The sequence below is a fragment of the Rhipicephalus sanguineus genome, chromosome 6, assembly GCF_013339695.2.
Source record: "Rhipicephalus sanguineus isolate Rsan-2018 chromosome 6, BIME_Rsan_1.4, whole genome shotgun sequence".
Taxonomy (NCBI): Eukaryota; Metazoa; Arthropoda; class Arachnida; order Ixodida; family Ixodidae; genus Rhipicephalus; species Rhipicephalus sanguineus.
The window spans coordinates 46596384-46609367 of NC_051181.1; the positions used below are offsets into that span (position 1 = coordinate 46596384).

Consider the following 12984-nt stretch of genomic DNA (forward strand, 5'->3'; position numbering starts at 1 on the left):
TCGATGAGAACTCCACGCAGGGAGGACGAGGACGTCTTCCGGCCCTCCCCCGCCGTCTTCTCGGCGGCTCGCTTGTGTGCATCTCTGTGAACTGTGTCGCTCGCTCGAACTTCATGGCGGATCGAACGGCGTTGGATTGAGGCAGCAGCTGCGGTGAGTGTCGCAGCGAGACCTTGGACGACCGCGAAGCATCGCCGCACGTGGAGAACGCGCCGGTTCCGCTGCTTGTCCGGACGCACGAGCGCGCAGAAACGATGCACGCGCGGGTCAGTCGCCGCCTTTTGGCGTGCCTCAGGGTTAGGCTTGCTTCGACGCTAGGAATGCCGTCGGCTTTCGAAGCGCTTTCGTACTACGCTGCCGGGTTCGGCGGCGCTGCGGAAGAGTCAGGCGCCGTTTCTCGGGAACGCGCCTTCAGCGAATGACCTCAGGCGCCGAGGAATAATGCCCCGGCGAAGTTTGTTTCTGCGGCTCCGCGAGTGTGGGAGGCGTCGCGCCGGGCTTCCTCGGTAACCCGAAGCCCCGTAGTTCACGCCAGCTGCCGTAGCTTAGGCCTGCATTGCCCGCGAGAATAAACAGTCGTGGGGGCGGACGAGAGCAAAGGCGTGGGCGCCTCTGTGTATGCGGGGCCGCCGGAAGATGTTCGCCATGGCCTCCGGCAGCAGCAGTGCGTGCTCTGTTGGGGCCGCGCCTCTCCGCTTATCGCAACCGATACCGTGGGCAGTCTAGCCACTATGCGGGGCATTGCCACCTGCGCGTCTTGTCATCGAGTTTCGTTATCGCGTAGCGCGTGTACCCCTTTTACGCGCGTTAACATTCGAACGGTTGGAGGAACCGAGGTGGTCACCGATAGGAAGTGGTTCTTAAATCACCTGAGCTCTCGATCGGTAATGTGGAATTCGAACGTTTGCTGGTTCTGACGGGTTTGCACGCAGAGCTGAGTATACGACAGAAATTACTTGCGCTTCCTTAAATTTTCGGAGATTTTAGCGGGACGGCTTTTTACTTGAAACGTGCAGCTTTACTAAAGCGGTGGGTTATCTTTCGAGCACATCACTGAACAGTGCGAAAACTTTGCGGTAGCGGTTTTGAACGCAGCGCTTAAGCCGGTGGCGGTGGGATTGGAGGGAAGGGGGTGGGGGTGCTATGGGGGTGGGGCTTCCTCGTAATCGGAAATAAATACATGTACACGTACTACATACCCCTCTCACAAACTTGTGCATGCACACAAGCAGTCCACGAGGTTTGGGGGCACCTCAAGTACTGTTAGATTGCAGAGGTGAATCACCGTTGCATAAAATACATTGCTGTAGTAGTGTAGGTTTGCAATAGTGCTTGTATTTTGATATGTGTTGATGAGTATTCTCATAGATCAAGGGGCCGTGTCAGTGAACGTCAGCCATTATAACACTGTCTTGCACTGCTTACACTGATAGCAAGAGACATTGTTGGCGGATGTGTTGGTTCTGAAACACTGTGTAGTGTTTTCCTTGCCTTCCATGTGGTAGGTAGGTGGCGATTGACAAACATGTTTTCTGCGGTCTTATCATCAAGGAGTTCACATTGAGATATCTTCTGAGGGCATCGCACCTCTTTCGACTGCGTGCCGTTCGAGGTGTTACTACTTGAACACAAGCCTGCACACTGATGTGTACTTCACTTTGGTCTGCATGTGAAATATCTTTGCCATATGATTACTACACCAAGTTAGGACAGATGCAGCACCACTCACTGTGCACAAGTCAACTCTAATTCTTGTCACATACGCTCATGAAATAGGTAAGTACTTTGTTCTTTATTGGGCACCTTTATGTATAGTATTTTCCTATGAAGAGCTGCACCAGATGGGCACATAGCCATCCCTCCTGTGAGGCAGGAGGAAAACTTAGTTTTCTTTTACGATGTTCATGTAGTGGACATTAAGCCAACTTCATGTGTAGATACTGACTGCTTCTATTGTCTGACATTATATGGTCTCATCCTGGTGTGCTGACTCAGCTCCAAAAGGGTGAAGCAATGTTTATTGTTCTCATTGCATTGCTGGCTACCTCATGGAAAGCCTTGCCCTTAAGTTGCTGGGCTACGTGTTACCTTTATTCATTTCTGACTACATATTTTTTTATTTGTGTCTCTGGTAGAAAGGAAGAGGACATACTGATAGTGACTAATTTAGTATGGCTGACTCGTCTCTGCCACACATTAATATTAATATGAAGAAATATATGTAAGCAAAATGAGGTCTTATTTGCAATAAGGGTGACAGTTACACATAGCAGCAGAGAAGGTTGCAATAACAGTGCATTGATGTTTTAGCCTGATTAAGTATGACAAAACTTTATGAACGGGCATGGTATGCAAAAGAAAAAATAAACTGCAAGGCAGTGTCGTGTAATCCAATGGGATATCACAAGATAACGTAAGGATCACTTAACAAGGTTCACTAATGATAGTTCATGCTAAAATAATGTATAGTTCCATAATTGTATCTCACACAATAAATATATCACGCTTCCCACGTGGTGCATATTTGAGGGGGCTATTTTAGTGATAAGTTTTAGACACCTACACATTGTGTTATTTGTCCTCTGCCTTTTTTTTCTTGTTGCACTCCTAGCCCATCTAGCTCAGTCCCATTTCTGCTATGTCACATGTAATTTTCAAAGCAAGCTTCCTGGTGCACCAACCTCCTGGCGCCTGCCAAGATGGCCTTTCTTTTGCTTCGAAAGGGGAGGGGGAAGTACCACCAGCTCACTGATGTCTTTGGTGCCTTGCATTTTTGTAGTGTGTCCTTCTGAGGTGTCTGGGCTCTTCGTGAACAATGTCAGTCACTATCAGACATATCTTGGTATTCCCACGCATACAAGAGCTTTCATGGTCAGATTTTCTTGTAGGTTATCGAAAGAAAATCTATGGTTTCCAGTGTATGAGCTCATTCTCACCGCAAGTTGAAAAAAAAAAAAGATTAAATATCGTTCCCTGCCGTTTTCCACACTACTTCCACATGACTCGGCGACCCTGGTTGGCGGGCTTTCTGTTGCACCATATTGGCCATGTCATCTTACATGTCATCTTATAATGAAAAAGTCTATAAATAGGGGATGGGTGCTCAAGCCGAGGTTTCGACAAGTGGACTTGTCTTCTTCAAGGCTGGAACTGATTTCCTTAGCTCTGGTGTGTAGTATATGCTTTGTGCCCTCTCCACCACAAGGGAGAAGGGGAGGGCAGTACCCTTCTCCCTTGTGGTGAAGAGGGCACGAAGCATATACACACGAGAGCCAAGGAAATCAGTTTTAGCCTTGAAGAAGACAAGTCCGCTTGTCGGAACGTCGGCTCGAGCACCCACCCCGTTTACGGATTTTTTCATCACAAGCTTCCAGCTTCCACTTCCTGCTGTTTATTGGATGTCATCTTATAAGAACATGTAATTTTTTGTGCACTTCTCAATGCTGTCCTTGTACTGGGTCGATCAAAGCACAGACGGCGCCTTTCTGAGTGCCCCTGTACGAGACTTTGGTGCTATCGTTAAATGGTTTGGAGGGCTTTTTCTGTGTGCTCCACTGCACTGCCTCATTTCTTACGGTGTGTACAGTTTTAAGGTGCGAAACCTAAAAATGAAGAGATTTATCTTTTTGCTCCTGAGGCTTACCATCTCTTCCTGTGGGAATAGGCCTTAGAAAAACCATCATTAACAATTGACATCATATGATAGCTGTTACATTACTCAAGCCTGCTGTTTTGGCAGAAAAAGGAAAGATGGGAACGCTAAAGTGGGAGTGTCCAATGTTGTAGCCAGTTCGATACCTGAAGTTGTTGGTGGGCCAAAAGAAATCTGCCTGGTGATGGAAATGATGTCTTCGAGAAAGCTGGTTGTTTTTATAACTCGCAGTACTAGGTCATTTCTTGGCCAAATTGTCACTGATTTTTTGACATACATACCATCTTTGGTTTTCCACTGCTCTGAGCCGTTTGGAGGCTGCGTACAGCGGAGGGTTGGTCGTTGCAAGTTTTAATCACACACTGTGCTGCATCTGCGTCAGGCCAGTTCAGTTGGTGTGTCGTACACATTTAACATCTGCCACTAATGGGGACAAGAGTAGTGGTGGCAGCCAGAGCTTAGTTGCACATCCGTTCTGACCTACTTGTTTAAACAGCAGCCAATTCCATGGCTTCTGTGTCTGGTGGCAGAACAATATCAAGAGGAGCATTTCATTGTTTCTTTTTTTTTTTTTGCTGAATAAGCCTGTAAACACCCTTTAAAGGGGTCATGAAGCACCCCTTGGGCTTGTTGAAAAAACACATCCTGCGGAAAGCTGACACGGCTATGAACTGCTCTGCCAAATACTACAGTCGTGTGCGCCGCATAAAGGCCACAAGTGGAGTGCGAAGTTGCCGTTTCCCCAGGCGCCCTCTTTTCAAACAGAGGCCGGTTCTCACTCTCGTCGGTGGGCGGGGCGTCTGGCAGTTTACGTCGCAAGAGACATAGCATGCTTATTGGCCGATAGCCGACGTAAATCGAGAGCGGCGTTCAGATCAGATGCGCTTCTTGCCGCGGGGTGCCGCCACTTGCCGGCGCCGCACTCCTCAGTACATGGTAGCCGCACTCGCGCAAGCGAATCACAGCGGGAGAGCGATCGCGTTTCATGACGCGCACTGACGTAACTTCTTTCCCCCGAGTCATCTCTCCCTGTCTAGCTTCGAGTGCGCTCGTCGGCACGAGAAAAGAGAAAAAGCGCTGGGAGCGTGCGCCAAACCCCCGTAACTCCGCTGATTCTTGACAGATTCGAGAAATTTTTGCGGCAATCGATTCGGGAGGCAGTAAACTCTGATACTAAGGTCATTAGATCATTACTTGGAAAAGTGGTTCATGACCCCTTTAATGGTAGACAAATTAAAAGAAAAAGCAAATAATAATGATAATAAAGTAGCTGAGTTTTCACATTTCTTCTAAATTTTTCTATGTGCATAATGCTATTCTGTCCGATCCTGACTTGAATAGTGCTTCGATAGCTATCACGAGATAAATTTTCCGTCATTGTGCTGGTGGTTTTCCAATGTTCTACAAAAAAGACAAAGTGCACAAACACTACCGTGTGCAAGTGGATATCTCTTCGAAACTGTGACACTTGCACACATTACTGTAATACATTTGTTACAAGGTGTCTGGCAACCCATAATATTACGGAAGTGGAATAGCAGGGGATTTTCAGACACAGTGACACACGGAGAGAATTGTCCAGAAATCTGTCAAGAAAGTTAGCGCTCCGGTTCAGGGTAGCCAAACGAAATGGGCAGTATAGAATATTTGTTGTGTCAGCTTCGTCACTAGACTTTATAAAGCCGGGCAAAAAGAAAATAAGAAAAATGCTTTTTTTCGCAGGTTAATGCCAATTAGAGCAGCGTGTACAACAAAGACAGCAACGCTGTGCAAGGGTGTTCTGACAATATTTAGAATTCTTAGAAAGGGACAGTAAAGTGAGAAATTGATTTTCTCATATTAATGATTTACACCTTCACTTCCGAAAGTACCAGTCTTGCCATGATAAGACGCTCGGTAAGCGAAAAAATGTGCAAAAAGAAAATGCACGTGGCAATGCAGCCGTAAAGTTCTTGGAAAAACTCTCTGTGACGTCATAGATTTTGACGATTTCTTGGAGGGTCTGCATAATTCCTGCTTGCAGAAAATGAATTTCTTTCGGGTCCAAAGGCACCAGAGATGTGGCGCAGCAAGATTCGAGAAATTTTACTCAATCCCCGTGGCCAGAATATGAACAAAAAAAAAATATAAAACGACACCTGAAGCCTCTGATGTCACACTCACTGTCAGCTGCTGTTTTTTTTTTCCGAAGTTCAAGATTAAAACTCTGTCCTTTATTCTCACTTCTATTAATGAAGCTATTATGGCAATTAATGATAACTCAATTTTCAAAGAATGATGTATTAATTAAAGTTATTGAGTACATTGCTTTGGTGTCTGTATAAAAGCTTCATTGTGCCTCGCAACCTCCCGATTTGCCCGGGAGACACCTGATGGAAGATTTACGAGGCAAATCCCAAAAGCAGCCTTAACCAAACTGCAATAAGGAAGGTAATAATAACAAAGGACAACGGTTCTAAAATTTTCTGGTCTCAGGTGAACTCCAACAGCTTTTCCAGAGGGGCCAGGGGACCCTTTCCTCTCCATGCAGATGTAAAGGGGGAGGGTGCCTCTCGCCTTGCCTTTAATCAAAGTAGCATTGGCGCCGCGTGTGTGAGTGGCCTTTGTTGTTTACAGTTTGCATGTTATCTTTAATCTCAGTGAGGCACTTCTGATAACGCATAGACAAGCGATTGTTTTTCCGCGTTGTGCTGCAGCGCTCGCCTACCATTCGGCTGCTGTTTTTGGAACTGTGTGACAAACAGTGCCTTCATGGAAATGAAATGTCGTACGCGCAAACGTTTATTTTTCTTTTCGCAATGTCAGTCGCTCCACGGAATGTTTCTTTTAAGTCAACTTCTTTGCAGCACCTCAGTGTCATGCAATGAAACGTACTGGGAGTGCGAATGAGCCACTAGGTGGCACAGGACATCGCACATTTTGTTTCTTAAAGGGACACTAAAGAGAGAAACGATTTCCTTGTATTAGTAAATTACTCTTTCACAGTACTAAAATCACCATGAGCGAGAAAATGTGTCTTCTGAGGGGGCCAGAGACTTAACATATCAAGTTTCAGGAAATTTCATCGAGCCAAAGTCGCCAAAAAACGAAAGTGCACTTTGAAATCCATGACGTCACATGGAGATTTCGGCGTAAAATTTAGAAATGAAGAATTGACCTTGATTTTCTCTTCTAATAATAAACTTGTGATGGTGAAATCGAGGTCAGCAGAATTTTCAGCGTGCACTTATCGTATGTGAATTGATTCATAGTTTCACTTTAGCTTCCCTTTAATTATACGCGAGTAATATAACTACTAGTACCGGTGACGATGTCTAACAGCTTTACTGGCAATCATCTTATGACGTTGCTGAGACCTTGGAGAGGAACAATAAATAAAAGTTTGTCTCCAGAATTTCAAGGTCCTCGGGTTGACACAGACATTTCTGCAATAATTTCACAAGGAAATGTGGCACTGCCATCTATGCTAATTTTCTAAGGCGTACTGTGCCGTCATGAGAATGGCTTTATATGCAAGGTTTGTGTTGCCTGGTGTTGCGCGAGGCTTGGCTTAAGACATGGATATGGCAGCGCAAATAAAGCCCCTTTCAAACAGAACCATCATAAATGGATCTCATTCACCCATAAGAACAATTTCAAAGTTCATTCACCTGCTGAGCCTACACAGTGAAAGGAAGAAACAGGCAATAAGCTGTCGTAGAATCCATGCTCACCTGATCATTTGTCTTCTAACTCTACCGGCCAGTTGCTACTTTTTACATTTCGCAAAATTGCACATCACACCAGAAGCTCTCAAAGTTGAATAAAACGTTTAAAAAAATCTAGGTCATTACATGCTGCTTCTGTACAAAATTGATGCAAGAAAGGCTTCTTGCCAGATGTGTCTTTGAGGTGTCTGGGCTCTTCATAAACAATGCCAACCGGAATCCAACACATCCCAGCATACAACAGCGTCGCAGCACCAGTTTTCTCTCTAGGTAATTGCAAGAAACTCTATGGGTTGGCAGGTATGTTGTGCCCAAAGGTAGTACTTATTGAGTGAATAATATGAATGATTGACTATTATTATTATTATAAATGTGCCCACGTGCTGTGTTGACTCTATGGAATCCAGTATTTGTGTGTTCCATTGGCCTCCTATGGCTGTACTGCAGGTGGTTCTTAGTGATAGCTCGTGTCTGACGCTGGCATTCGGCTGCATGATGTTCTTGTGTTTCAAGGCTCCAGCACAGGCTGCTTTGCTAGCTCTTCTCTGATTGACATTTGATGCAGGTCACGCTGTGTTGGATTTCATTGTTGCTGGCCTTCAGCATGAAAACCATCGTAAAATTCTTGCTAACAGCTGTGCTGTACAAAAGAATAATTATTTCAACCTTCTTGTATATGGTACAAGTGAAGGCTGGTTTGCAGGAAATAACTTGCTACTAGGCAGAGTCTCCTTAAGCGCCCCTTCCCTCCATGTCTGTCGTCTCCAAATATTGACCTAGACATCCTGTGCTGCTGCAGCTCAGCAAACAGGGCCTTTTTTCGCTCTGCCACTGTTTGAGCACTGCTAGTGAAATATATATATATATATATATATATATATATATATATATATATATATATATATATATATATATATATATATATATATATACTAAATGGCAGAGAGGGTAGATGTCTCAATGCACTGGATTTCTTGTTCTTTACAAGCAAACTTCCGAGAGGCTTCTGGCATTCTGTGCCGTCAGGTATTAATATTAGCAGTCTGCTGTAGACAGTTAAGAAATATGTATTAGTGCCACCTCTTCATAGAGCTGCTAGATACATTTTTGTAGCACATTCATGCCCTGATATGCAGGAAAAGGGTATAGGTAATGATTTATTTATTTATTATGTACAGCCAACCTGATTATCGGGCCTCGGGCGGGAGTGAGTTATGAAAAAAATACGCGTTAAAAAGTAATAGCATGCAACAAATGAAAAAGAACAATACCGCAATAAGGAAGATGGGATATCACAAGCAAAATTGTTAACAGAAAATAAAAAAAAGGCACAACTAGAAGCAATCGCAAGCACAAAAAACTTATTCGCAAAGAGCACAAGTGTCGTTGAAAACTCTGCTCAAGAACGAAAAACAAAATACCGAGAATTAAATTTCCGGTGCTCAGTTTCTATCGCTGTTTGCACACACACTAACCTGAAAAATCATGCACAACCTGAAGTGAGTGAAGCTGCTTTTCTTCACTGCTCACTACTTTCAATGTGTAGTTGACCACGTAGTGGTCATATCCTTGCCTGTCATGTATTGTTATTACGCTGCGGTTCTTTATCTTTTGTATTCTTTGTTACCACTTAACTGTCCTTCTATTGTACTACATTTCCTTCAGTGTAAATGTTTTGACCTGCTATTACAGTGCCCTTTGGGCAACTCCAGCGTATGAACAATGAAACGAGTAAACTAAAAAATCGTGGCAGAACCCGTTTGATGGTGACTTTTAGTGTAAATTCAGATAGCATTCAAGCAGCCTAGTGATATTGCATATATTGCTGAAGATGCCTTTACTTACAACCTTTAGTTAATGCACTTAGTCGGTAGCGAACCAAATGCTTAAACATTTGGAGGCCAAGTGCAGTGTGGTGCATCTGAAACGTCGAGTTGTATCCTTGGCTTTCTTGTCTGTTAGTTCTAATTGTGTTGTATTCGTGTTAGTTGTAAACAGCTTGACATCAAAACCACGCTATAAGGCAGTTCTTTTGTCACGATGTCTGAAGAAATTGGGCCAATGGTAATCGGTTTCCTTGCTTTCACAAGAAACGGGAAAAGTGTGAAGATTTCAAGAAATAAAGAAAAGTGATATGTACATTTTTTTTTACTGAAGTTATGGACTGTTTATATATATCGCTTTAGTATGAAGTTTTCTTTTCTATGTTTAAAGATTGTTGTGTATGTTTCCCTCAATATTTTTTTAAAGGTTCAATTTAATGGAACAAAAGTGGCAAAGTGGTGAGCCCTGCTAGTTGGTACATTTTGGGAAACTAATAATATAAGTAGGAAACACGACAGCAAGCCCGTCTTGTGGTCTTTCTCGCATTGGTTGTAGTGTCTCCTGCTGGTATTCTTCATTACCAAGAACAGAGCAAAATACCTTGAATTTGTATGCACGGCTGCACTTTCCAAAACAAGTGTGCATAAAACAACATAAAGTTGAGCTAGTTGGTAGTTATTCATTGTAAAAAATATTGCCTGTGAAGACATCAATGGAACAGAAGGGAAACGCAACACCAACACTGCATGAATGACGTTTTCTTTTTCTTCTCATGTGTCATTGTCTGTGTGGTTAATGTTTCCACATGTGTGTGACATCGCGATTGACCTTGCCGATTATTTGCAACCTTTCACAGTGTCTCACTCTTTGGTATCGACAGGTGGTGAGGAATGGCAGCAGGGTCGCTGCTGCGGCTAGCCGTGGCTGCGGCTTTGGCCACGGCCCTTGCAGCAGCCAGTGGGGAGGTACGGCGGCAATGGGGTGTACCAGATACGAGCGTCGTTGTGGGTCGTCTCTTCAATTTCTCAATTCCGGCAGACGCTTTCCAGGGACATGTCTCCAAGCTTGAGGTAAATAAACTCGCCTTGCACTGGTGTGATTGTGTGCAACTTTGATGGCATTTATGTGAGGGTCAAGTTAAAAAATTTTGGGCTTTTACGTGCAAAATGGGTATAACAAAGTAACCTCAACTGTCCCGTCAACATCATTATAAGAAGGTTCGAATGTAGAGTCGGTCCAAGATTTATCGTACCTGGAGGGGTCTGGAATATGCAAGTTATACCTCAATATAATAAACATCAGTATAACAATATTCTTGATATAATGAAGTATTCAGCTTGTTGTAACTCAGTGTTTATTGTATTGCACTCTACAACTATCATATTGTTGCACATCAGATAGCTCTAGCACATCCTATTGTGCACTCTACGGCTAGATCCTTCAGACAAATGCATGCACGATGTTGAAGAACGGAAAATACGGCCACCATGAACTGAGATGCTGTAGTTAAGGTTGTTGCTTTTGCTTTCATAAGGTTTTAGACCATAGCCCTTTTGCTTTTGTGGCATGTGATGGTTTCACTGTTGTGCATTCATTTAAATGAATGGAGAGCAAAGGGCATCAGTGTTGTGCCAGTCCGGGCAACACCAGAGATTCTGATGTCAAGCTGTGATGGCAAAATGGGCGCTGTAGCTTTGCCTAGTCCTTATTACCACATCTTAACACAGCGCACACACACGAACACGGAAGAGGAAGGAACCTTTGTCGTCGGTTCCTTATTCTTCTGTGTTCGTGTGTGTGCGCTGTGTTGAGATGAAGATTTACCAACTTGCCCAAATAGCCACCTTACTCTTATTACCACATTGCGTTGGTCCTGCTTTTCTTTTGACTGTACACTTACTGCGGTTGTGAAGAGGACTTCGTTGGAGTGGCGTACGTCGTGGTTGCTGAATCTTGGGTTTCGAAAAGTTAATTTTCAAATGTTACTGAAATGTGCTTTTTTTTTTTGGTACTGCCGCATTGCTCATACATTTTGCAGACCTTCAATATAAAAAGTGATCCATTGGCGACTATAAATAGTACTTTATAATGATATAATGAATTTCGATATAATTAAGTAAATTGCCGATTTTACTGATTGTTGTATCGAGGTTGAACTGCAGTTTGATATATTGAGAACTCATTATAAGAAAGACCTTTGGTAGTAAGAACACTTCACGGTTGTTTAAAAGGATCCTGCAACATTTTTTCCTTTGCATTCTGCAGTGCTGGAGTGCGTGTAGTGCAGAATACTGAGATGAATGCAAAAAGAATTATCAGAATTTGTGCACGGGAATAGAAGTTATTTGTCTTCAAACTTCAAAAGCACAGCAGACGACGATAAAAAACGTTCCCTTTGGCATTTCACTCTCCCACTGACGTCAGTGGTAGGTTCCAATCACTGCGTTCATCTTGCAGAGACATACCGGAAGTGTCGCCTCGTGGTAGCTGCTGTGCAGTGCATCTAGCATTGTTTTGCAATTTTTTTCAAAACTTCGTATTTAAAAACACAAATCCATATGCATCTGACGGAGTATAGAGAGTGATTTTATAACTTTTAGCGCACAATAGTGTGGTCTAGCTAGGACCATATGAACATTACGGGCGACTTGTCGCGTCAAACCAATCATAATGCCCCGCCAATGTCATCACTCCCACATGATGAGGCGTCACTTCCGATCACAAAAATAGCTGCTGTGTGTCGCTGTAGTCTGAAACCAAAGTGGTTTCTCCATTGAAATAAAATTATAACAGCTTTGTTTTTGGCATTGCCACTTGCGCAACAACATCGGTGCATTCCATAGTTCCAGAAGAAGCGATGAAAATGACACGCTTAATTTGTGTTGCAGGGCCCCTTTAACTGTTTCCACTATTGGCATTGTTGAAGGGGTACCGACACAAAATTTCGTGGCCGAGATAGCCTGTGGGATCGATTTCTGTGAACATGCGTATATCATCTGTAAAATATGAACATCGAATATAGTTTGGAAGGTATTTTAAATGAATTTTGCAGTTTGCGTGAGCGATCAACACCCTCGTGCTATTGACACCCCCAAAGGTGACCCTCAGTGACCCCCCTACTTCCCTCACGTGACCACGCTGCAACAAGTTATGATGATGTCACAGCCGCCATTTTTTGCCTTGTTCGCTCCAGCAGCCTACTTCTCGGCGGCTGCTCACGAATCACGCGGAAGTGCGTCACAGTTCTGTGTGCTGACGTGTCGAGCGCTGTACCCGCTAGGTGGTGATAGTTGCACCTGGATGCTTGTCGTTTTTGAAACCGAAACTTGCACTTGTCGGTAATGAGGAGCCTGTAATTAATTATCTGTTGCACGCTGCAGCAAATGATGTGCCTTGTTATCACTAGCAGGCCCCCAGCAACACATTGCAGCAGAAAGACGCGAGGCCAAAATTTTTGTGTCAGTACCCCTTTAACTGCATCTCTTCACTGTTTCCCTTGCATTTTGCCACCTGTTTGACATTGGAACTGTCTAGGCCATTTGGCAGGATCAGCGCTTGTCCATATTGATGGCTGTGTGATTGTTGCAGGTGGTGGAGGCAGGCGAGCATCAGCTGCCGTCTTGGCTGTCACTGGTGCAAGAGGAAGACGGCGGTGCGCCACCACGTCTGGTGGGCGTGCCCCTGCAAGCGGATGTGGGTCCCCACTACTTGGCTGTCAAAGCCATTGGAGGCACCCACGGTTAGTTCAGTTTAGCAGCATTCATTTGCATAATCGTGAACAGTGTTCGCTGCGCATGATAC

At 44.1% G+C, this 12984-nt stretch overlaps 1 protein-coding gene across 2 annotated transcripts in view; it reads left to right on the forward strand.

The window, feature by feature from the left end:
• LOC119395753 (dystroglycan 1) overlaps nucleotides 1–12984 on the forward strand; it is a 49632-nt gene continuing 36648 nt past the window's right edge. Inside the window, exons 1-3 of one of the 2 annotated variants that reach the window (XM_037662759.2) lie at nucleotides 1–153; nucleotides 10064–10253; nucleotides 12772–12922. In XM_037662759.2, the coding sequence (XP_037518687.1) occupies nucleotides 10074–10253; nucleotides 12772–12922 (331 nt within the window). In that variant the 5' untranslated portion in view covers nucleotides 1–153; nucleotides 10064–10073. Of the gene's footprint in view, nucleotides 154–199; nucleotides 216–10063; nucleotides 10254–12771; nucleotides 12923–12984 lie in introns of those variants that run through there. The other variant, XM_049416763.1, reaches the window with a different exon arrangement.